This window comes from Microchirus variegatus, assembly GCF_963457635.1.
Source record: "Microchirus variegatus genome assembly, chromosome: 1".
Lineage (NCBI taxonomy): Eukaryota > Metazoa > Chordata > Actinopteri > Pleuronectiformes > Soleidae > Microchirus > Microchirus variegatus.
The window spans coordinates 12016384-12039826 of NC_139802.1; the positions used below are offsets into that span (position 1 = coordinate 12016384).

Consider the following 23443-nt stretch of genomic DNA (forward strand, 5'->3'; position numbering starts at 1 on the left):
AAGCTGCTGTTCTCATACAATTGAGGTACAATGCCATGAGGAAAGACAGAAAAAGCAATGAGAGACATTTAAAAAAAAATCAGAAAAAATTCAGGACATTGTTACTGCAGCAGATTTGTGTGATTTGAGTGTTGACAAACTAACCTTTTCGAGTTTTTGCAGACAAACCTGACAATTAAAGCCATTATAGCCTGAGTTCATGTTGCACTCTATGTCGTGAATAATGCAGAATTGCATTAGCAAGAATTTAGTTTGTTTTTTTGGAAAGAAAAAGAGAAAAAAAAAAACAGTTGACATTTGTATTGAAATATATATATAAATTGCAGCTATAGCGAAGGTATTTTTCCCTTTTAATTTCATATATGAATCATATATCATCATCAAAACTATTTTATTTTGTCTCCTTAATGTGCAGCCCAAACCAAACAAAGGCCCACAATACATACTGAATCCCCTATTTTGCTTGTGTGTGAACTAACCGAGACAGCAGTGACCCTGACGGCCTCCACAGTGGAGTGAGTGAACAGGAACCACAGGGCGGAGCCTATCTCTGATGTAAACAGGTGGTGGGTTGACACAGAAACGATGGTTGAGAGGTTCTCTATGGTATGTGCAACCATGTGATGAACTATGGGGTCATCCTGTAAGACAGTCACACAAACATATTTGGATCATTTATCTTCACTATGGTAGTGTAACCACAAATAATTGTAACAAGTACTGAATGTAATCATCTAAGTTGATATTGACAAACTCTACGATTGAGAAGCATCTTTAATCACAGAAAACAATGTGTGTTGTTTGCCCACACTGAATCACAATGACGCCAACAGAAATGTATATGTACATTATGACTTTGACTCCAGTGACCCTTCATAGACTAGTGACCCTTCTTAGCATAGAAGAGCAAAGAATAACCAGTGGGAACATTAAGAAACATGCATAGAGACAATGTAGACATAGACACTTCTGTACTACAATAGATGCAGAAAAGCCTCTAGGGTGCAAACAAAAGCCCCACGGCAACTACTTAATATTTGAACGGCCAAGTGGTGGGTGTCTTCAATATGTAAATAAATACTACTGTGCAAAATGTGAACAAACATGTATCCTAACAACAGAGTTAAACCCAATTGCTCTGTGTACAAAATGTTTTCTTGTTGTTTATAATATAATAGTGTGCAGTAACATATCCTCCGGTTCATTAAGTTACAAACTCACAGCTCAGTCACTGAAACAGCAACGGGCACAAATGAACATAGAACTTATGTAATCACAATCACAATTAGATTGGTTTGTCAGTGTCACCTCCACACAAGAACAGAGAGAGGTTGCGTGAGCATGGATGAGTTAGTGTGCAAGTGTGTGTGTGTATGCTTATACTGCATGTATCCACACACCTTTCCCTCAGTAGAGAATAGTTGTTTGTGTTCAGACAATGGAGCCAGACTAATTTCCTCAGCCACCGAGATTTCATTAGTTCTTTTTTTCCAGGAAAGTCATTGTGAAGAGAGACAGGAAGTGGAACAGAAGTGATTGCCTCTGTCAGGTTATTGTTCGTGTTTCACTATGTTACATCACCTTGACTCTACACTCCCTAGATTTAATGTAATATAATAGAGCCTATTCATACACCGCAACTAATGATATTTTGTGGTAACAGTTCATAACAGCATCTTGAACAAATATCCAATGGTGGCAGTTTATCAGGGACCAGGTGACAGATAATGGCATTATTTGAGTACTTAATTTTTGATAATTTCACACTTTACTGCGCTAGGCGTTGGCATATACAGGACACAAACTTTAATAAAATTAATGACTTGAATGAATGAAAGTACAGAATCTAACATTTATATTTGTAATACAACAAATAGCTTGAATTGTGATCTAGACCCAAGCGATACAACGACTGTGCATTTTAAATGGCCCTTCTTCTAATTCTTGCGCTCCCGTTTTCTTAAAACGTTCCACACTGTTGCTATGTAATTCAGTTCACGTACAGTTGGTGAGGATTATGTGGATTAGGCTGAATAGTTTGAAAAGTTTCTATAGATAATGATTAGAAACACTTTTGCTATGAGGTGGTTTGGCCAGAAATCTGTTACAGCAGGCATTAATTCAAAGTGACCACACAGTTCACAGGGCTGACTCTCAGGTCCTTTGATTTTTTCACTTTCTCTTTCGCAAAAACAGTTACATCAATCACTTCTGCCTAGATATGCACAATTCCAAAACAGAAAGATACAGTCCCTCCTATCCAGTAGAAACCTGGTGTCCTGACCAAAGTGATGGTTTTAGGTCTGAAAAAATACATCAATAGTTGTGCTGTAATCCACAGTTATTTAACATTTTAGAGAATTTAAAGACACGTCTTTTGCTACCACAGGGGAACTCTAATCATAACTGATGGCTTAAATAACCTGCCAATTAATCAAACAACATCACATTGTGTATTCATCACCAACTACGTAGCACATCAACATAATGAATCCTCTGGCACCCCTCTGGGAAGCAGTACAATGGTCTGTTCCAGCATTCCCTAGGCTGTGCGGGCCAGCTCACTAATGAGCCCACGGGGGAGCACCCACTGGCTGTGTATTTAATAGACTGTAGCCCTGCCAGGAACTACATAGAGAAAAAAAGAGAGAGGGGAGACTGAAGGAGAGAGAGTGAGGGAGAGAGAGAGCTAGCTCCCCTTACATGTGGTGAGAGACAAGTAGTCCATGCAAAAAACTCCATCATTATGATGCAGAGAGAGAAATGCAGGAGACAGAGGAAAGAGTAAGTTATTCTCATTATAATTTCTCTGGGTGTGAGAAACAAGTTCACACGCTCATTATATTATACTCAGTGTCCTACTTGAACCTCACATCTGCAGAAAGCTGACTTTGAAGAAATAAATGTGATTTTTTTTTTTTTTGCAATGGCTTCCCCAATACTTTGGCTACAAGGTCATGCGAGATGTTTTTTTTCCCCTCCAAGTTGGTGTGTAAATTATGAGAAATCCATAATTTTACCTGACGCCACGGAAATTACATAATCGCATTTTTGTTTTGATGCCCCTATGCCACAACTTCTAACATGAGCTGATGATGACAGGAAAGAGACCAGTTAAGTATTTGGTTTTAAACATGGTACCGCATTTAAAGTCAGGGCTCACCAGTGCTAATCCATTCTGTTGGGAACTTGAATGAGTGAACCACAATTCATCCATGAGCTAACTAAACACCCAAAACAAAGACTAAAAACCATTAAAAGTAAAGTCAGTAAAAACTTTAAACTGGAAAATGATGGCATGGATGTTTAAAACATGTCCTAACCTGTCTGAATCATTTTACTGGAATCACTTCCTGAAGCTTGTACAGTGGCTTGCTGTACATGTACTGTATGGTAAAACCATGTTGAGTTAACTCTAATGTTACTAAGGCAGGGCATCTGGTCAGGTTTAGGATGTTTGATCTAAAAATGTCAATAGCTATATAGTTAAAACTGCTCCATAGGGGTTTTCCAATGGATTCTAAATGTTAATATATATATATATTGCTATTGACATACTTAATTAGTTGTGTCAAATGTAAATAATAAAAAAAAAAAATCTTAATAAATACATAACATTTCGTGCTTCGAGTATGAAGTTTAGTTTGTGAGATTATATTAAGATAATCTATATGTTGCTCCTCTGCATTTTTCAATTTTAAAAATTGAATTTGGCAATTTCTCAAATCATGTAGCTCACCTAACGTTGTCTCATTGATGTATCTAGTTTAAACAGGATTTCCATCATTTTCATCAGGTTTCAACAGGAAGTACTGGCTCACTGGCAACTGTGTTAAATTAAAGTCTCCCTTATTTTACAGCTTAGAGTTGACAGATATGATTTAGGTAACTTTGAACCTCAAGTTAAAAAAAACGGGAAAAACCTTTGTTTTCAGATGAAAAGAGTTTAAAGCTTGGCGGCTATGGGACAATAAAATCCAATCTTCAAGTGTTGATCAGTAGATGAGTTTTATATCCCAACATGTTTGCACCTGGCCTCTGAGTCTCAAATAGAAAGAGATATACATCAACAAAAACTACATCACATGAAGTGACACAGGATTTGTGTGTATGCCTGTGTGTGCACAAGTGTGTGTGTGTGAGTGTGTTCACATGTCTGATGTGGTTTTCCTCTGTAATTGAAGTCCTTTAGAAGCCAGCGCACCTGGTTTTGAATGAGCCCCTATGGCAGAAACAGGCACTCATCTATCAGCCTCACACAGCACATCTAACACCACTAATAACCACACTCAAAGGGAGAGACAGACAGTCTGATTAACCGGCTAACAGGCAGACAGCGAGGCGTGACGAAAGAGGAAGAGATGTGGACAAAACAGCAGAAAGAGCAACAAGTACAGGTTCAAAAAGACACAGAGAGACCAAAGAGCAGCAGAGAGATGAAAACGTGTGCAGTAACAGGCTAACTAGCAACCAAACAAGGACACAAACCAGGAAACAGAGCTGCAGGAAGGCAAACGTACACTAGCATATTTCCTAAACGGACAAAATGCAGTACAAAATACAATCTGATTGGAAGCAAAAACCCAGGCATGCGGTGTAAATCCCTATTCGATCAATAACATGTTCACAGTACATTATTATATTATACAACAGCTTGCACTTGGACAATGAATATGTGTGTGCGTGTGTGTGTGTAGAGTGGTCACATCCTACATTAGAGACACAAGGCTAGGACCCATGACTGTTTAGACAGCGTCCCTCTCTGTTCTCCATTCCTTTGTGGAAGATAGTGATAAATCATTAATAGGCTCACCGCTGGTGGTGTATGTGTGTGTATGCATACTTATATTTGTTACCTCTTAAGGACCTTTCCAGCATAAAGACTGCCAGGACCAGTTGTCCTCATGGGTATCAACACCTGAATCTCATTTCTTAGGAACGGTTGAAGTTTAGGGCTAAGATTAGAATGGTATTTTAGGTTAAGTTTAGGACACTGCAGTGTTCTGATGAGAATAGCTGCACAAACCTGTGTGTGTGTGTAGGGGATTTCTACCTTCTGCCCCTTGGCTTATAACACTGTAATACTGGTCACGCCTCTTTTTTCCGGCACACACACACACACATTTTTTTTTCTTCATCGGTAGCAGAAGCATCATCTTGTTCATGCTCATAAATAATTTCCTGCAGCTCAAGTCTGGCCTGGAAACCTGTCTTTCACACCATGCCATTCAATCCCCCTCTCCAACTCTGACCCCCCCTCCAAAAAAACTTCCTCCCCTCTCTCTTTCTCCCTTGCTGTCACTCTATGCCATCCCCCACTATCCCCCTCTCCACTGGTAAAGCCACAATGCTCTGTTTGGGCTATGTGCCCACCCCGACCCCCATATTCTCCATCCCAGCCCCTCCAGTCGACCCTTCTTCTACTGCAATGATCTCCATCCCTTACTTCAGTGCTTTACTTGTAAATCAGGTAAAATCTCAGCTGCAGCAGTGGGGGAGGGTGCTGGGGCGATCCAGCAGGTCAGAAATTGCATCAAAACCACACTGCCTGGAGCGCATTAGACAAGGTCCTGGCACTGTATCTCAATGCTGTCATGCGTTGAAAAGTGTGTGGCACAGAATTCACATTAAGCACATGGGCAGACAAACTCCTTGTCTAAACTACATGAAATATGCATCACTGTGATGTCAATGCAGCCCTGATGCAATAAAAGAAATATTGATAATGAGGATGCACAGTTAAATCGGACAATGCAGCATATTAAAACATCTTTGGTGTGATGCCAAGTAAGCAACCGATCTGCTGGAAACTTCTGAATTGTTTTTTTTTTTTTTCATAAAGTAAGCCCACAGCAACTGGCACCATCTTAGCATCCCCTGAACTGTGTCTGAGTTTACAAATGTTTACTTTTCAACTCAAGGCCAAGTGAAACCCAATAGAGACAATCAATGCTACGGAATCTTAAATGGCCCCATTTAACATCTGAATGGGCTTACGAGAGCTAATTAGCTAAGATGTTTTATTTAAAGCTGCATTGGGACCTTGACATTAAGGCTACAACTAATAATTATTTCCATAATCCATTTATCTCTTGATTATTTTCTTGATTAATGTTTGGTCCATAAACTTTCAGATAGAAGTCGAAAAATGTTCTCAAATGTATTGATTTGTCCACAACAAATCACCCGACATTATACAGTTTTAAAGATTTCTTCGTTACATGGTGCAAAGAAATATTCACATTTAAAACCCCAAAAAATCTGAAAATATTTAATAATTACTATTACTCTATTATACTCAAACTGATTATCAAAACATTCAATTAATAATCAATGAATCTATTATTCATTACAGCTCTAGTTGACTGTAGACTGACTGCTCCTGTATCAGTTGGATGCCCCTAGACATTGTGTTGTTTTTTCACACATACATCAAGCAGCAAAGCTGCTGTTAGGAGAATGCGGAGCGGATCATCCATTGTCTTTGTTTTGATTATTTTTCTTAGTTTAATGGGTTGATTAATTCAGTGAGGGTGATCATCTCAGAAGTGCACAGGTTTTGGTTGCTTCGCAATGATGGATGCAACAGGAGCATGTGTCATAGGACCCTCTAGCACCTTGATTAAAAACACCTCTGACTTGTTACATTTTTCATGCATTGTTTTTGGACACTAACCACCCATCATCAACAATGGATCATCAAATCGACAGACGTAATGTGAATGTTTCCGCTCTTTGTGACAAATCCACAATTATCCATCACCTCTGAAGCTCCCCCTCAGCTTTAAGGAGAGTCAAGTTTATATATGGTTTTCAGGAGGCAGCTATATGCTCAACAAACTTAATTTCCAGGATCCAACTACTGTAGTTGAGCAAAGTATGAGAAATCTGGGGCACGCATGAGGCATATACTGTACCTGGGCTTTCAAGTCAATGTTAACAGTAAACAGCTACAAACACCAAAGCTGACCAATTATCGGTATTGGAACTGTTCTGTCATGATTATTGTTATAATTATTATAATGAAGATAGTATTGAAGGCAGATATACTAATAAGAAAATGATGACTTTGACTGTATATCATTTCTTTTCTTGAATATGTTGCACCATTTGCCTACATCCATATCTGTATGGGTTGGGCGGGAAGGTTGGGCCTTTCAAGTGTCATTTTATGATTAAATATTTTGTTCTTATTTCTGTTTTTGTATATACATATAATGTGCATATTGTAATCCGATGTAACTGACATACTGGGAAACTAATAAAAACTGTTAAAACAAACAAGCAAAAAATGCTGCTGTAAGCACATCCTCCAACTGACTCTGTTACTCTGCATCTGTGAAATGTTGCACAAATATATGGCATTTGTGCGTGAGGAATGATTACTTTATACTTCATTTTAGTACAACCATAAGGTTGCCGGTGGAAGTGTAGCAAACTAGGGTATCATGTTAACGGCAGAAATAATAAGCCCAGATTTAGACTATTTAGACAGCTATGTTACATTCACAGCATATATTGTTTATCTGTGCATTCACAGGGAAAAAAAAGCCAGTCAGAGAAAGACAGGAGGAAGAGGGAGCGAGAGAGAGAGAAATGGAAACTGGGAGGCAGGGTGGGTCTGAGGATGAGTGTCTGGTCCCTCAGGCTGCATGTGTGTGTGAGTGTGTGTTTCCACCATCCGCACTCACAGCTCAATAATGATAAATAAGTCAACCTCCTCTCTCCTCCCCTCAACCCCTCTCCCTGTCACATGCACCCCTCCTCTGTTCATCTACCCCCCACTACACTCCCAGTGGTAATGAAGCAACAGTAGGTACGAGCTGACAACTGTGCAGACCAGTTTCATCTATATTCATTCTGCTGTAGTGGGCCACCAAAGTAAGACCGGTTCTACCCCAGAGAGACAAGACAACATTCATCCGTCTCCTTCTCTCCCTCTGCCTGTCCACTGCATCTATCAGTACCACAACCCACCAAAAAAAAAAAAACGTCATTCAACAGCACAGGCACACCATGGAAGAACACCACAAACAAGAATAATATGGTATTATCATAGAGTATGATGAATGCACCTTTTTTAAATGCTTTCATACAAATATAGTGATGCAAAACCTAACTTTGTGTTTAAACTATTTTTCGTCTTTTAACACAGGTGTCTTCTCCTGCACTTACATTTTTAGTCTAATTTGTAGACTTCATTTGGTTATTCATGCTAATTTTTATTGGTTTATGGAGCGGGAGACGAGCAAAATTAGAATTTAGGGCATTGTCTAAACTACTGTGTTTCTTGACTGTGCATGTGACAAGTGGTGAAATTCAAAATAACTCAAATATTTATTGTCTACAATGACTTAATGAGGAAACAGAGGCACTTATTGTTGAAGATACATGAGGTCCAAACCAAAACAGGACAAGGTCAACCTCATTCATTTCTTAACAGATTTTTAGAAACATAATTAAGTAGAAGAAGAGATTAGCAAGAGGGGAAGAGAAGCCATGACAAAGTAAAGAGCTACAGTTCTTATATTTATGTTTGTGCTTCTGCTCCAACTGCTGTATGTGTGTATGTGTCTGGAGGGTCCTAATTGCTACTGAGGTCAGGCTGCTGAGAAGTAAAGGATTGTATTTGATGCAGGTAAGAGTGTGTGTGCGTGCATGTGTGTGTGTGTGTGTGTGTGTGTGTGTGTGTGTGTGTGTGTGTGTGTGTGTGTGTGTGTGTGTGTGTGTGTGTGTGTGTGTGTGTGTGTGTGTGTGTGTGTGTGTGTGACTGCTCTGCATGCCCTTGACTTACAGCTGGCAAACAACGCTTTAGGCCCCCACAGCTGCCTCATCATTACTGTTCACAGGGATACCCTGCCACACACTCACATACACATACTCGCAGGCACACACAGTGAGGGAGACTTAGTCACAGCTACACAAAACAGACACACGCAGACATACACAGAGACACTCACCCCTTCCCGCAGGCTCCTCATTAAGCCAGTGTAGGCGGCAGCGGGAACGAACCACAGTCCCTCTGGGGAGCCTCTCTTCTCTTCCTGATAGAGAGGCATAGGAAAGACAGGGAGAAAGGGTAAGAGGAGGGATGGGGGGGTGGGTTGTATGGGGGCAGGGGCATTGGAGGAGTAGAGTAGGAGTGAGAGCAAGGCAGATATATAACGTGGAGGAGACGCAAGTAGTGAGGAGTAAGGGAAAGGGCAAGACAGGGCCAAGTTGGGGAGGGCGGATGGGCCATGACATCTTGATTAGTTGGTATATCTGAGAATGAACATACTTTTAAAAACTCTTGTGTGTGTATGCATAAGAGTGTGAGCATTATGTATAATGTGTTTTCTACTTTCCTTGTTTGTTTATTAATTCATTTGAAATTCACAGGTCATAATAACGGGTAATAATTAATTATTATTGTCCCAATTCCCATTATAGTCTTCTAGAGGCCTTATAGGTGACATCTTTAGTTTGCTTCTTTTATGAAATCAGGAGTTTTATACAGCCAGTGTGTAAGAATCACCGACCATATTAAAAAATAGACATAGTGTTTTCTGGCCAACCAGGAAATGTGGCTATATTGAATAACCACTGGGGGGGATCTGCTGGTTGCAAAAATAACTCAATTTGAATTCTAAAAAAAAAATAAGCCTACTTCTCACTTGATTTAGAATGTCAGTTAACATTTCCCTGATGAGTTAATGGTTTAATTCGCTAGTCTCGGGTGTTCTTCAATAGCACACAGTGTCAATTTTGAAAATATTTTTTCACTTAGAGAAAAATAGATGATATATGAAGTATGACACATATGTGTGGACACCAATGTGAATGTCAACTGATATCGTCCAATAAGAGCCTGGTTGCAGTTGACTGCAACATGGCAACGACTAATTGTGATTCTGGTGCTTCAGAAGAGGAGTTCAGATACCGGTTGCCACTTGGTAACATCTCTAATGGTGAGACTGCAGATTGTGCAGACTCCATGCCATTCTTCGTTTGCTGAGAAAGTCTCCACTTCAAAATGAGCAATGCACACTGTGGCTGGTTTGCCCTTACAGGCTGCTTCACAAACAAGGGAGCAGCCTCTGTAGAGAAACTTATGGGTCGTATATTCAATTTTTGTTTACCTAAATTTGTGTTTACCCTCCTGAATGTTTCACACTAAACCTTTAAACCAAGATGCATTTAACTTCTAATTATATGAAATCTAGAAAACAAGAAACCAAACAACCATTTGATTAAGTGGAACTATAGTTTGGTTTTTTGCTCAACCAATATTTTTATCTTTTTATGAAAAGTTGCTGTGTTCCATTGCTTCTGTGCAAGGCTCTAGGCTATATGTAACCTTGAGGATGAAGACAGCACTGGAGGCTATAGCTAATCGTTGTCATTGACTGGTGCTGCAGAAGAAGACGGGGGGGGCAAAGCATGTGATTTTATCAGGGGACCCTTTAAGGTTCCATTCCAAATGATCCCAATAAAACTGTTTTCCCTGATATTAAACAGGAGAAGTGGGTCTGTCAGGACAGTTGCATATTCTGGGTTTTGTGTTTAGAACTGGTTGTACAAAAGGTATGATTAAATATCACTGATGCTGTTTAGTCTACTATTGTATTATGTGAATAAACACATAAATGATGGCTCAGGCAATTTAATTGGCTTTGCTCTTAAGAGTGTTTTTTTGTGGTCATGTATTTTTTTTCCTCCTACTTTTCCCGCATGTACCTGCCGTGAGAGAATAGTTTGAAAATCCTTTCATGTCAACCTTGAAAGTAGCATTCAAAGGTCCAATAACAGTGCATGTTTATCGCATTTGGAAGTTGTGAATGAGATCTAACCTTGAGAATAGAGGCAGCACAGCAACTAAAGCTGACCCTGACCAAGAGTTTCACCAGCAAACAGCCAACCTGCCGGTGCATATTAAAAGGCGTTGTATCAATAATATAACATCTTGGTTTTTAAATCTGTCTATTCCTTGATGATGTTGAAAAAACTGAAATAAGGTTAAATAAATAAATAAAGTCTGATGTATTGATGCCCATGCAGCACGGCAGGTTGTGCTAATCATTTTCAATGAAAATTAAACAAAATAAAGTCAGCCAGACAGGGTGGTGGTAGTAGTTAAGGCTGCACAACATTATGATAAATTGCGATATGCAATAACATATTACAATGACCTTTGCAACTTTCAATATTAAAGTTGTTGTCTTATATTTTATTCATTTAAAGATCTGAAGCTCAAGAATGAGGTACGAGGGAGTTGAATAAGCACACTAAAATGATTAACAAATTTTTGTATTGTTTTAACGTACATCTCCGTTTGTCTTTAATTATGCAATAACTCTGCATACATCTCATGATGTTGGCGTCTGACATGCAGCGCTTACCTGAGATGCAATTAGGTAGAGGAACTGCCCAAGTGGTGGCAGCAGATAATGCTTGACTTTATGATTCCTCTGGTTGTCCCTCAACAACTCTGTCATTGTTGACACAGCCTGGAAAGAGAGAAGTGAAATAAATTAATTCATCAGTACTTTTCCTGAGAAAATTAGGCTCTATAAAGTTAATGATTTCATATAAAATCAATCTTGTTTAGCTTCATTAACTTAACTACAATGGAGGAGAGTTTTCCTATTTTTCTTGACCCTTTATTTTAGAAACCTTACTTTGTGGGAAGACTGTAGCTGCGCAAGGTCCCACTCTACTACTGCGACAATATATACACATATAAACAATATCAATAAAAATCTAGAAACAGCCTTTCACTAGAATGGGTCTCAGTAGAGCTGATACTTCCATCAAGGCCAAACACATCTGTCTAGCTCTTTCAAATATACTAAAGAACAGTAAAAAGGAAAGCTTCATATTCCCTTACCAAAAGACATCAACACCATAAATTGATACATCAAGATCGAAACAATATCCCCGAGAAACTGACAAAAATGTTATCGGCAACAAAATGTAATGACCAGAGAGAGCTTACAAGTTGATTTAGACACTAAAATGTTACGAACAACAATCAGGATGCATGCATGTGTATGCGATTATTGGCTATTGGTTTTTAAATATCAATATCACTATTAGCCAAAAAATACAACATCGGCTGGGCTACAGTAGAAACTTGATGTCTTATTAATATTCACCAATAGGGGTTTGACAGAATGCATCTGCATTAAAAAAAAAGCATACTATGAGAAAAGCATAGCTATGACATTAGTGTGGAGAGGTGAAAGAATACCACTAGAAATGTCCCATGGTTAAAATAATAGTAGATAAGTCAGAATAAAAGCTGAACTGAAGCTAAAATAATGACTAGTAGCTCCCAGAGCTCTAAATAAGTTGTTTTCCACACCTAAACTGTTGGCTATTTATAAAACTCAGCCATGAATACACAGTGAGTGGGAGAGCAGTAAAGAGAAAGATATGAGCTGGACAGAGGCAACAGCATTTTCAGTGAAAATCACTAAAATACACAAACACACACACACACAAAAAAGTGAGTATATGCACACGTATAACTAGGCACACAAATTCATGCAATCATGTGCACTTGTGTTCTCACACACACACACACACACACACACACAGTTAAGTATATGCAGAGACAGCCTTGTTGGCTGGCTGCTTCTTGGCATTAGCATTACTGCCAGCGTCCCCCCTCTGTGATCTAATGCAAGTTCTGCCTCACTCCTCTTTCTCTCCCTTCTCCACATTTCTCCATCTTGCTGCTCTCTTCCTCTCCCTCTGTTGTTTCTCTCTCTCTGTTTTTTTCAACTTCTGCTCTACTTTGAATTGCCCTCAATGCATGCATCACACATCTCTCGCACGCTGCTCACCTATATCTTTATCTCTCACCTGCTCATACTGTCTCTAACCTTCTGACTCCTTTTCTCATTGTAGGGTGAGAAGAGGTAACAGTCTTGTTTGGCAAGTTTTCTCTCAACATATCTTTCCTTTGCCCCAGCGAGTTACTCTTTCCTTTTATTGTTGCCCAAGAACTGTGGCAACTCCTCAAACTGATCTATGAGCATGGTACGGTACGAGTTTGACACTAGAGTCCTGAATGTTTTAGCTTAATTGAACATTCAATAGATTATCACAACCTGCTGTGTCCAGTTTGGTCATGTTGCATACTATTTGTACTGTGCAAAAAAAAAATCCATCCCCTTCTCTGCCCCTCCTGAACTGAACTGAACCCAATAATAACATGAATGATTGAGAGGGGAGTTAAGATTCTGGGGTGAGTATGAAACTGACCACAGAGCTGCTCTCAGGCAGAGGGTGGTGAAAGGCACCACTGTGCAATCAGCAGCACGTGCACGCATACACACACAAACATTTTAAATTAATGCCTAGCACTAAACTTAGACTAACTCCTACTCAGACCATGAAACAAAGTCTAAAACCTTAAAAACAGTTATTTTATCTTGTAGGTAGGGATGGCACGATGCCACTTTTCAATGTCTGATACCAATACCTCAGACTTGAGAATATGCCGATACCGACATCAGTCCGATACAGTAATTTTAGACCTATTTTAGAAGCTATTTCAAAGACATAATTCTCCAACTGTTTAACAAATATTATTCTCTCATGAAAGCAGCCCACAACATGACTCAGCTAAAATGCTATTACTGTCTGTATGTGTATTACAGTGAAGCATGCAATTTTTGGATTATATCGGACTTTACAACTCGATTTTACAATCCGATCCAGTGATTTAGATCAGTATCGGACCACTACTGAGTATCGTATCGGCTCATCCCTACTTGTGGGGACCATTTCAGGTCCTAAAAGCCTGTCAGACTAAGTATAGAGGGTTGCACACATTCACACACAAATATCTCCTCCCAAAATCATTATCTCAGCATCAGCACTCCCTCAGATCAAATAATGCACATGAATGCACACAGAGGACACACAGACATTATGCACTTAATTAACATGCATACGCAACACTCAAATAGTGGCGCAGAGAATTACAAGTTGCCTCAGCAACACAACACACACACAGAAGTTGTGCACACACACAAAGAACAATGACAGCATGTATGAACAGTAAATGTATGACTACAATGAACATAACCAGATGTGAAGAAAACGAGTAGATCAAGACTTGTTTCTGCTGAGGTGACTGGTGTATGAAGCAATATTGCAGCACTACATTTAGAGGTAAACCACTTATCTTAAAAGGTGCCAGCTTTCCTTAATTTGTCTAACTCCATACATTAACATAGCTAACTTTGGAGATTATCTAAAATTGGCCATTGCACAGTGTTTTGTACCAGTTATGACATACTAGATAATAGTAACAAAACCAACGCATGGCTCAACAAACAACAAAGCTTCTACTATTTTCTATTTTACCATAAGCATATACTGCATGATATTTCAACAACATCCATTAGAAGTCTGTAAGTATGTTGTAGTGTATCAAACCCATTTTTTTCCCTTTCAAGAGGCATTCAAAGATGTTTTGAGTAGTGTTTTCCTGAAGCAAACAGCCTTTGAATACTTGTTTCTAAAGATTGCTTTGAGCTTTTAGAATGCATTAAGACCACATCCCCATGAAATACCGACCAGAGAGGGCGCTATACCAGCTAAACTGCTGTACTGTTAAAGCCACAGAAAACTTCAGACCTGATGAAAAGTGAAAGGGGAAAATTCTCTCAAGTTGGTCAAGCTGGTTTTGAAGGCACAGCTTTAATAAGTTGCAAGAGGAACGCAGTACATAACATTAATCCACAAGTTGTGCTTCATTTTATTTTATTTAAAGGGGATAGACAAAATGAGAGAATCACAAAAAAGCAAAAGTGTGTGTGTGTGTGTGTTCCAGATATTTCTAATGTTGTGGGGACCTAAATCTGTTAACACAGTCACATTATGGGAACTTGTCAAGTCCCCTTAATGTGAATTATTACATTTTAAGGTGAAGACATCTTGCATGGTTACAATGAGGTTAGGGTTAGACCAGTAGTTGTTATGGTTAAGGTTAGAGCAAGTGTCCAGGAAATGAATGTAAGTCAATGTAATGTCCTCGGTGTGTGTGTGTGTGTGTGTGTGTGTGTGTGTGTGTGTGTGTGTGTGTGTGTGTGTGTGTGTGTGTGTGTGTGTGTGTGTGTGCCTATTGGGTGGGGTTGATCGAAGCATATAGCAGTTACTATGGTAACTAAGCCCAACCCTGTCACTCCAATCAGCAGTACTGCAGCAGGAGAACCCCTGCTGAGAAAAGAAAACCAAACACACAGGCACACGCGCACACAGAGACACATAGAAATGCAAGCATAGGCTGTTTTATTGGTCATCTGCTTGCATCACAAGAATAACACAAACAACAGAGACACACATGCAGAGCCCCTGCTGAGAGCACAGAAACATAACACACACGCACGCACGCACGCACACGGAGAGTAGCCCAGCATAGTGTGTAGATGGACACGCACATGGTCAGTGAGACAAACTGACACAGGCACAAACGTCCGTCTCGTAACAATTTGTCATCCCTCAGCAGCTACAGGGAGGTAAGGAGGGTAGACAGAACAAAAAAAAATCCGCCATTTGTCTTTAACAACACAACAACAGACGCACTGAAAACTACTGCTATGCCACAGTCGGCCATTTTGTAAATCGCCATGACGACTTAGTAGCAGTTAAGTGTCAGACCAAGTGGAGAAAGAGGAAAGAAAGGGAACCAAGGAAAGGGAGCATGTTGGATCAAAGCTGAGGTGGCAGCTAGGATTTGATTCAGAATAAATACATGTGATCGAGAAGACAAAGCGATGAAGAACAGTAAAGAGCAGGTACAAAAAAGAGAGACAGGAAACGGGTGTTTGGATCTTGGGTTGAGGAAGAAAGGATCGAAAAAGGGAGAGAGAGTCCCGGTCTCACCTCTATACTAAACTGCTTTTACACTGAATTAGTTCAGCATTTGTCAGTCTGAATGTGTGTGTGTGTGTGTGTACAAATGTGTGCACGTGTGTTGAGATCAGTTTAGTAAAGCATCTAAACTGCCTCTGTGTCCCCAGCTCAATAACTATGCATGAAAATATAACTTAAAGTAGTTTCATTAGTAACCTATAATTTGGCTATAAAATTGTTGTATACATGCACTTAAATGCTGGTTTATTTGGTACGACCAGGCAAAGTTAATTTAAATTAGGTGGACTTAACCAGAATATCCAGATCTACAAACACCTGTGACTAGTTACCACATAGTTACCATAAAAGTTATTGATAAAAACAGATGTACACCACCATCTGCTGGTATAAGAATTTGTCAGGCAGCAAATATTAGCCATTGACATATAAAACGTTATTGTCCTATATGTTGTCCAACAAGATAATTTTTTTACTGATAATAATAAATACATTTAACAAAACAAAAACCCATGGCAATTATGCTTTTTCTACACAAGTTTTGTCCTGCAGAGCCCCACACTGACACCAATGTTTACAATAATCTTAGCACTTTCTGCAGCACATAAAGCAAAATACACAACAGAGTAGAGTCAAGTGGTGTCAACAACACATCAAAACAGCCACTTTTTAATTTTTGATTTGACTCTAGCATATATGAATGAAAAGAACATTGACTTATTGATTAATAGCTGAATTGACTAATTTTGACTAATTTGACTAATTCCTGCAGCACTATATTTAATTATAAACAACAAGGACATTCACAGCTTCAAAGCATTGTTTGATGGATATGACTTTGTAAGAAATAAATGGACAGAAATTAAGGAATTAAGAAAGTAAGAGAGAAAAAGAGAGAGAGAGAGGGAGGGAGGGAGGGAGAGAGTTGTGTTTTGATGTCTCTCTGAAGCATTTTTGCCACGTCGGTTTTCAATGCCACCCAGTGGTACAAAGTGAGTATTGTAAAATAATTGTGGACATGGACTTCATTCCTATTCTCATCCTGTTTCAGGAAGATTCCTCCTCATGTTGTGATGGAGGATTTTTTATTACCAGTAATATACTGTACCTCTAACCAGGACAGAATCAGGTACAGCGTACAACCAAAAACTCCTAATTGTCTACATCAATCAAACAAGTGAGCAGAGCAACAGTAAACAGGCCTTAATATGAGTAAGGAAATAAATATAATTATACATACTCAGCAATATGCAGTCAATATGCAAGAAAAATTCTTATGCATTTAATTCATGTTCTTCTGCATAAATGTACATTCATCCTTTCTGCAGTGTGCATATGGCGGGTTCCTGTTGGTCTATACTGCCACCCCAAGGTGAAAACAGGTACTGTGAGCTTGAGTTCTCAGAATGTTTGTAAGGTTGCCGTGACTTAAAAATGCTTTCTCAACAGTGTTACCCCTGTACATGCAAAGTGATGACTTAGTTTTCCATGGAAAGACGATGTTTATTGTGAGTGAATTATTTTGAGGTTTAGACATTGGTTTGTTTACAATTATGAATGAAAGTTTGGTGGGTAGTTTAACTTAACTCTGACCTTTTCTGACATAAAGACTGACCTTGTCAGGGCCAGTAGTCCTTATGTAGTAGTCCCTAACCCTATGGGAACCAAAACCTGGCCCTAATGAAGCAGAATCACATGTTTAAGGAAGAGGTTAAGTTTAATGATACAATTTGAATTGTGGTTAGGTTAAGGTTAGGCATAAACTGGTAATAGTTGAGGTTAGGGATAACAATTTATGGTTTATGTTTATGCTGTCCAAATGAATGGAAGTCAATGCAGTGTCCTAAGAAGAATAGCTGCGCAAAACTTTGCGTGTGTGTGTTGTCCCAAACCTCAGAAACAGGGCTCTCCTCTCCAAGATTAGTACAGTGCAGAGCCAGCAGACCCATCACTCTGAGGACCTTGCTCCGTCTGAAAAAAAATGTTTTGTTCATTTAGTAAATGACTTAATAAAATGCCCGACTAGTGTTAAGGATGTTTGTCTTTCACCAAATAACGTAAAAGCAGAAACACTCCTGATACGAGGTAGAAAACATTACTGATAAGGAAGATGTCAGGTCAAGTCTAAAGCCTGCAACTACCAAACTAAACAGGAACTCTGCTTTAGTTTTAATAGATCATGGTATGTGTTAAAGCAGTCCTTGCTAAATCCTTTGTCTGAGTGCTTTCTAAGTGCATTTTTTGTGGTCAGTCTCAAACAATGAGCACTTAATGGCACTTAAGTTTGTGTTTTTAGTATCAGTAGTAACTTTTCCAGCATTCATGCTTCCTGGCTTATAGAGAGGATACAAACAAAATGGACTTACACATCCCAGTTAGGAGCTTGTCGTAACTGTTGGGTCAACACGGACAGCTGAAAGGAGGAGGAGGTGGATTAGAGAGACAGCTAATGTGTCGTCAGAAGCAGATAAAATCAAAAAGTCTTTTTTTGAGGGGGGTATTTCGTTTAAACTATATTCACAAACTAAAACAAAGGTCAGATAAAAGAAAAGTTATATGGTTCGTTTCCCCTAAATCATTCTATGGGACTTTGTCTTTGTCAGAGCACAATTAAACTAGAGTGAGCAAGAGTAAAAGGCTAATTAATGTTATGTCTTCTTGAAGAGACTCTTTCCTGAGGGTGGAAAAAAAGCTGGCAAATATATCATAGAGGGGAACAATGGCCATGGAATAACTGAAGAAATTAGTATAAATTACCCAAGTTTCACTCAGCTAAAAGCTTGCTTGGGAACACTGTCATACGGTGTTGTGATCTATAGTAAAATCTCCCTTAAAGTGAAAAATATCTGGTTTTGTCTGGCAAACGGATGCAAAAACATGAAGCCTCAGTATTTCCTACCAGATTTGAGTTAATCAGCTTGTTAGCAACAAGTTCATTTCCAGCCACACAGCAGAGGTAACATAACAGGTTCAGTTTGGAGCGGGCAGCTGAGGAAGAAGGAGGAGGAGGAGGAGTAGGAGCAGTGGAGGAGCAGGCCAGATGAGTGGAGCAATTCTGCTCTTCAAGGGAGGAACAAAGCTGTGACAGGAAGTTAGTCCAGCTTTCATCGCTTAAAGAGTGCAGCTTCTCAACTAGAGTAGAGGAGAGGGCGTGTTAACAACACACCAAGACTCTTTCTACTTAATATGCACAAAATACTTTACTAAAATACCTGAATGTGCTGGAACACAAAGGGTTTTAGGATCAAATCGCACAGGAAGACTCCTCAGAATCTGTTGATAAAGAAAGATCAACAAAGAGGAAACTTCAGTGCTAGTTGTCTAAATGTCCCTGTAATTATTTTCCATCTCTCTAAGTTCAAATGCTTGTTAGCAGGTTTTTTTTTATTATTATTCCATGTTAAATAAACATGAATATGTAAAGCCCTCTTATCAAAAGACATAAATATACAAAAAAAAATACTACAAACAGTGTGTACCTTGGGATTGTCCATGATTGGAGTGACAGTCAGGTCAGAGTCAGTGTGGAGGAGACATTTTATACTAGATGTGACGTCAATGCCCATACTTGCCTGAGGGCAGGAATAAAGAAAGAGAGGAGAGCCACAATAATTGAACTGCCAATAAACTGGTTATCCATGTTATCATTATTAGACTGAATCAAAGATTTCAGAGTATGTGAGGGCAGTAACCTGAGGTAAAGGGCTCTGGTCCAGAGAGTCTATGGCACTGCAGCTCCTTCTTGAGTTAGCACAAGAGCTAGAGGTTAAACAGTTAGGGACCATCAAAATATTAAAACAGAATGATACAGTATAAATATGATTCTGGCTGCCACAGGAGTTTGTATGAATACCACCAATTTGCTAAAAATTACCCTTCATGTATCATGTACATTTTTCCATGAAGTATTAGCAGATTGTAGTGTTTCAGTGGAGTATACAATGGATGAATTGTTAAACATTTTTGTTTGAATCCCATGCTTATTAAGAAAAATTAATAACCTAATCAATTGGCTCACTGATGAAAAAAGTTAAAACGGGTAAAAAGGCAATTAATCAACTGAACTAAATACCTCAGCAGAAAAATAGCCTCGGTGTTGTCCTCATCCACACCACTCTTTGGCCTAAGCTCAGACACATTATCTGAAGGAGGAAACAGACAGAATACTAAATCAGATGTATCCGTGAACAACGATGTGATAGAAGTAATCTATCATGTTGAGAAAATAAAAAAAGGTGGTGGTAAAAAAAAATTAACAACATGCACATACAGGGACACGATCTAAGAGCTGCTACTGCGTATGATGATGGTGGTGGCTGCTTCAATGAAAACTGTAATTAACAACCTGTCATATTAACCACTGTCACACCTACAAACATGGAAGACATGTGTACTATTTCAACAAGCAACTCTAATAAAAAAAAAAAAAATAATAAATTACCAGGAGGAAATGTGTTACCTATTGTGAATAATTTATGGGGCCACAGGGTGTGGCTTATTTTCTTGGCTCCAGTTAGCTCAGAGTCATCTTCTGCCTTTTGCTGACTGTTCCTTAAAGCTCCACAGTTAGTGTGCCTGACAGCTCGGTGGTTTTCATTCCTTGTGTGAGTTGTTTCAGGTGTTATCAGTGATGAGAATACTTCCAGACAAGTCTCATGGCCTGGCTGGGTGATGGCAGCATGGCTGTCGGGCTGCTCCTCTGCCTGTGCTGGACATAAGGGATCATCTGTGTGTCTATAGAGGGTATTAAAAACACACATAGAGTACATATGAGGCAGGATATGAACTGTTTTAACTCTGTTCATTTCTGCAGGATGTTTTGTGTGCTTTTGAATTCTGTTTCATTGTGTGCGTTATTCACAAATAAATCATCCCCACATGAATGTTTGTCATTTTTTACTGTATTTCTCTCTCTTCTTCTTTATTTCGTTGCCAATAAAAATTGATTATGTTGTAACAAGAGTGTAAATGGTATTTTCAAATGGTCAACCCAGTTAAAAAAAATTGTCTACATTTAAAAGAACATCATACCTCCAGCTAGCAGGACCAACTCTCTCAAAGCTGTTATCTCCTGTCTGATGCCCTCCACCATCCTCTTCCACATCATCTTCCTCCTCCACTACTGGAGCCCAGAAAGGATGGTCCAGCAACTCTGGCCAGTCAATCCTTAAGATCAAAACAACACACTTATCATTAAGGTGTAGGTCATGGTCTGGTAGTGAAATCTGACAGAGTTTCAGCCGTCTGATGAGGTCTGTGCTTCATGTGGTGGAGAGAGAGAGAAGGGATAGCAACAGCTAACAGCAACATTTGAATGCAGTGGCTGTTTGAACAGAGAGAGACAGAAGATAAGCTGATTTCTATCACAACACAAACATCATTTCAATAGTTTACTGAACTGATATACACCTTGATCAACAAATAACATTACTAAATGGTTTATACCTGGAAAAAAAGTGGTTTAGACACTCTTTAAGGACAGAAGGAGGGTTGTTGTATTAAAGTACAACAAGAGAAGTGACTGGAAGTGAATAGGAAACAACAGACAGTAAAATTGTTTGTCTTGAACCTTTTCTCTGGGTTTTTGTTGAGCAGGGATTTAAGAAGATTCTGGAATTCTTCAGTAGGAAGACTGTCTGAAAACACACAAATAAAGAGGAACAAAGCATATATGACATTTTAATAAATCATACATTGCAAAAGCAATATACAAACTAAAGTTAGCCTCAACTAAGGATCATACAGTATACATCACACCGGTTTGAGCTGTGTGTGTACAGTTATGTATTACCTGTCAGTCTGAGAGGAGGTGGTTCTTGACACACTATCATCTCCATCAGCTCATTGTTGCTATCAGAGTAGAATGGAGGTTTGCCTGAAAAAAAAGTTTTTTTTTAGTTTTACAACACAGTACAGCGGTGTATCCTATCCTATTAACTACTGTACTGTACTGTGTGTGTGTGTGTGTGTGTGTGTGTGTGTGTGTGTGTGTGTGTGTGTGTGTGTGTGTGTGTGTGTGTACATACATACCAGTGTACATGTAATAGAGCATACATCCTAGAGACCACAGGTCAGAGCTCATATTGTTTTCCGATCCTTGCAAAACCTCTGGTGCAGTGTACATTAGAGAACCTGAAAATATGCATACATACAAATATTACATTGATAAAAACATATGTTTAATGTTTATTCATCCTGTAATTTTAAATGATAAAAAACGTGTTTTAAGTTGGTCATCTGACCTTGTAATCTTTTCCTCATGTTGCTGAAGTTCGTCTTGGCATCTCCCTTTTCTGCCTCTTCAGATGAAACAAACAAGGTAAAGAAATCTTCCAGTGTCTCTCCCTCCAACTTGGACAGACAGAAATTTCCAAATTTCAGGATGCCACTACCATCCAGTAAAATCTGCGGATGACAAAGGAGATTATACAACATTGTTTTAAGTTGTGACATCGTTTATGTAATATGAATGCAAACCTTAGCAGGGGTCAAGTCAGAAAAAATGATCCCCAATTCATGGATGTATTTCAGTCCTTTGACCAAGTCCCATCCAAATGTCCTCACTACATCCTCTGGCAGATATCCATCCTGACCAATCACAGACTCCAAGGAACCACCTAACCAAGATAAGGATGGACAAAAGAGAGATAGCATGAGAGAGAGAGAGACCCATAGATAAGGTTATACCAATACATTGTGTTAAAATAAGACCCTACATGCACTTCCACATAATAAAAGGTTTATCAGCAGTGCCATAAACATTACCAACCTGTGCAGAGCTCTACTACCAACCAGAGGTGGTTGCTGCTTTCATACCACTCATAGAAGCATATAATGTTTGGATGATGCAGATCATGGCTGAGACGAACCTAACAGGGCAAAAACAGTGCATTATACTTGTGTAAGTAGTATTTATTGACAGACTAAATGGTTTTGTTATGAGAGTTTTGTTATTATGGTCAACCTTTATTTCAACAGTTGTTAAAAAATATGTATATAATATGTATAATATAGATGTATTAAGGGAAAAAAATTGTCCTACATGGTTAGAAACCTCAGGTCTCTTGGCTTTGTCGGTGCAGATAATGGCCACATAACTGAGACTCCCCTTCCGTCTTCCTTTATAGACAACAGAGCTCTTGCCTGATCCGAGCTGCTCATAGAGAATGAAGTTTTCCATCTGCTGTGGAAGAAATAAAGGCCTAAAATGGGCAATAGACAAATAAAAAGGTGCGTACCAATGACAACTAGTAGCAGAGGAATATTAGACATGAACGCAATCGTGTATCATGAATGTTGGTGCATTTACTGTAATGTTATCTCACATGTTTGAAATATATAACTTAAACTACCTTAAAAAAAAACATACAGTAAACTATATGTAACATAGTTTGACACTTATAATTCAACAGTTGCTTGGCTTTAAAGGTTAAAAAAATAAAATAAATAAATAATTTCTATGTTACACTTGAAACTACAAACGTGTTGTATAAACTACAATATTATTAAGTTGTATTTTACACTTCCCTCCAGCAGATTCCTAAAATGGCTACCTATAAATGCTACCAACTGA

General features: G+C 38.9%; 1 protein-coding gene across 1 annotated transcript in view; it reads right to left on the reverse strand.

The window, feature by feature from the left end:
* Positions 1-23050, reverse strand: part of ulk4 (unc-51 like kinase 4) — a gene marked incomplete at both ends in the record, with an annotated part of 70914 nt that extends 47864 nt beyond the window's left edge. Inside the window, 19 exons of the mRNA XM_083898732.1 lie at positions 480-641; positions 8961-9044; positions 11382-11489; positions 17763-17841; positions 18237-18283; positions 18770-19002; positions 19083-19143; positions 19350-19442; positions 19563-19629; positions 19943-20012; positions 20519-20604; positions 20902-21036; positions 21440-21506; positions 21662-21745; positions 21901-22002; positions 22113-22275; positions 22348-22487; positions 22640-22739; positions 22913-23050. Coding sequence (XP_083754858.1) covers positions 480-641; positions 8961-9044; positions 11382-11489; positions 17763-17841; positions 18237-18283; positions 18770-19002; positions 19083-19143; positions 19350-19442; positions 19563-19629; positions 19943-20012; positions 20519-20604; positions 20902-21036; positions 21440-21506; positions 21662-21745; positions 21901-22002; positions 22113-22275; positions 22348-22487; positions 22640-22739; positions 22913-23050 — 2019 coding nt within the window. The remainder of the gene's footprint in view (positions 1-479; positions 642-8960; positions 9045-11381; positions 11490-17762; positions 17842-18236; positions 18284-18769; positions 19003-19082; positions 19144-19349; positions 19443-19562; positions 19630-19942; positions 20013-20518; positions 20605-20901; positions 21037-21439; positions 21507-21661; positions 21746-21900; positions 22003-22112; positions 22276-22347; positions 22488-22639; positions 22740-22912) is intronic.
* Between the last annotated feature and the right edge of the window lie 393 nt (positions 23051-23443).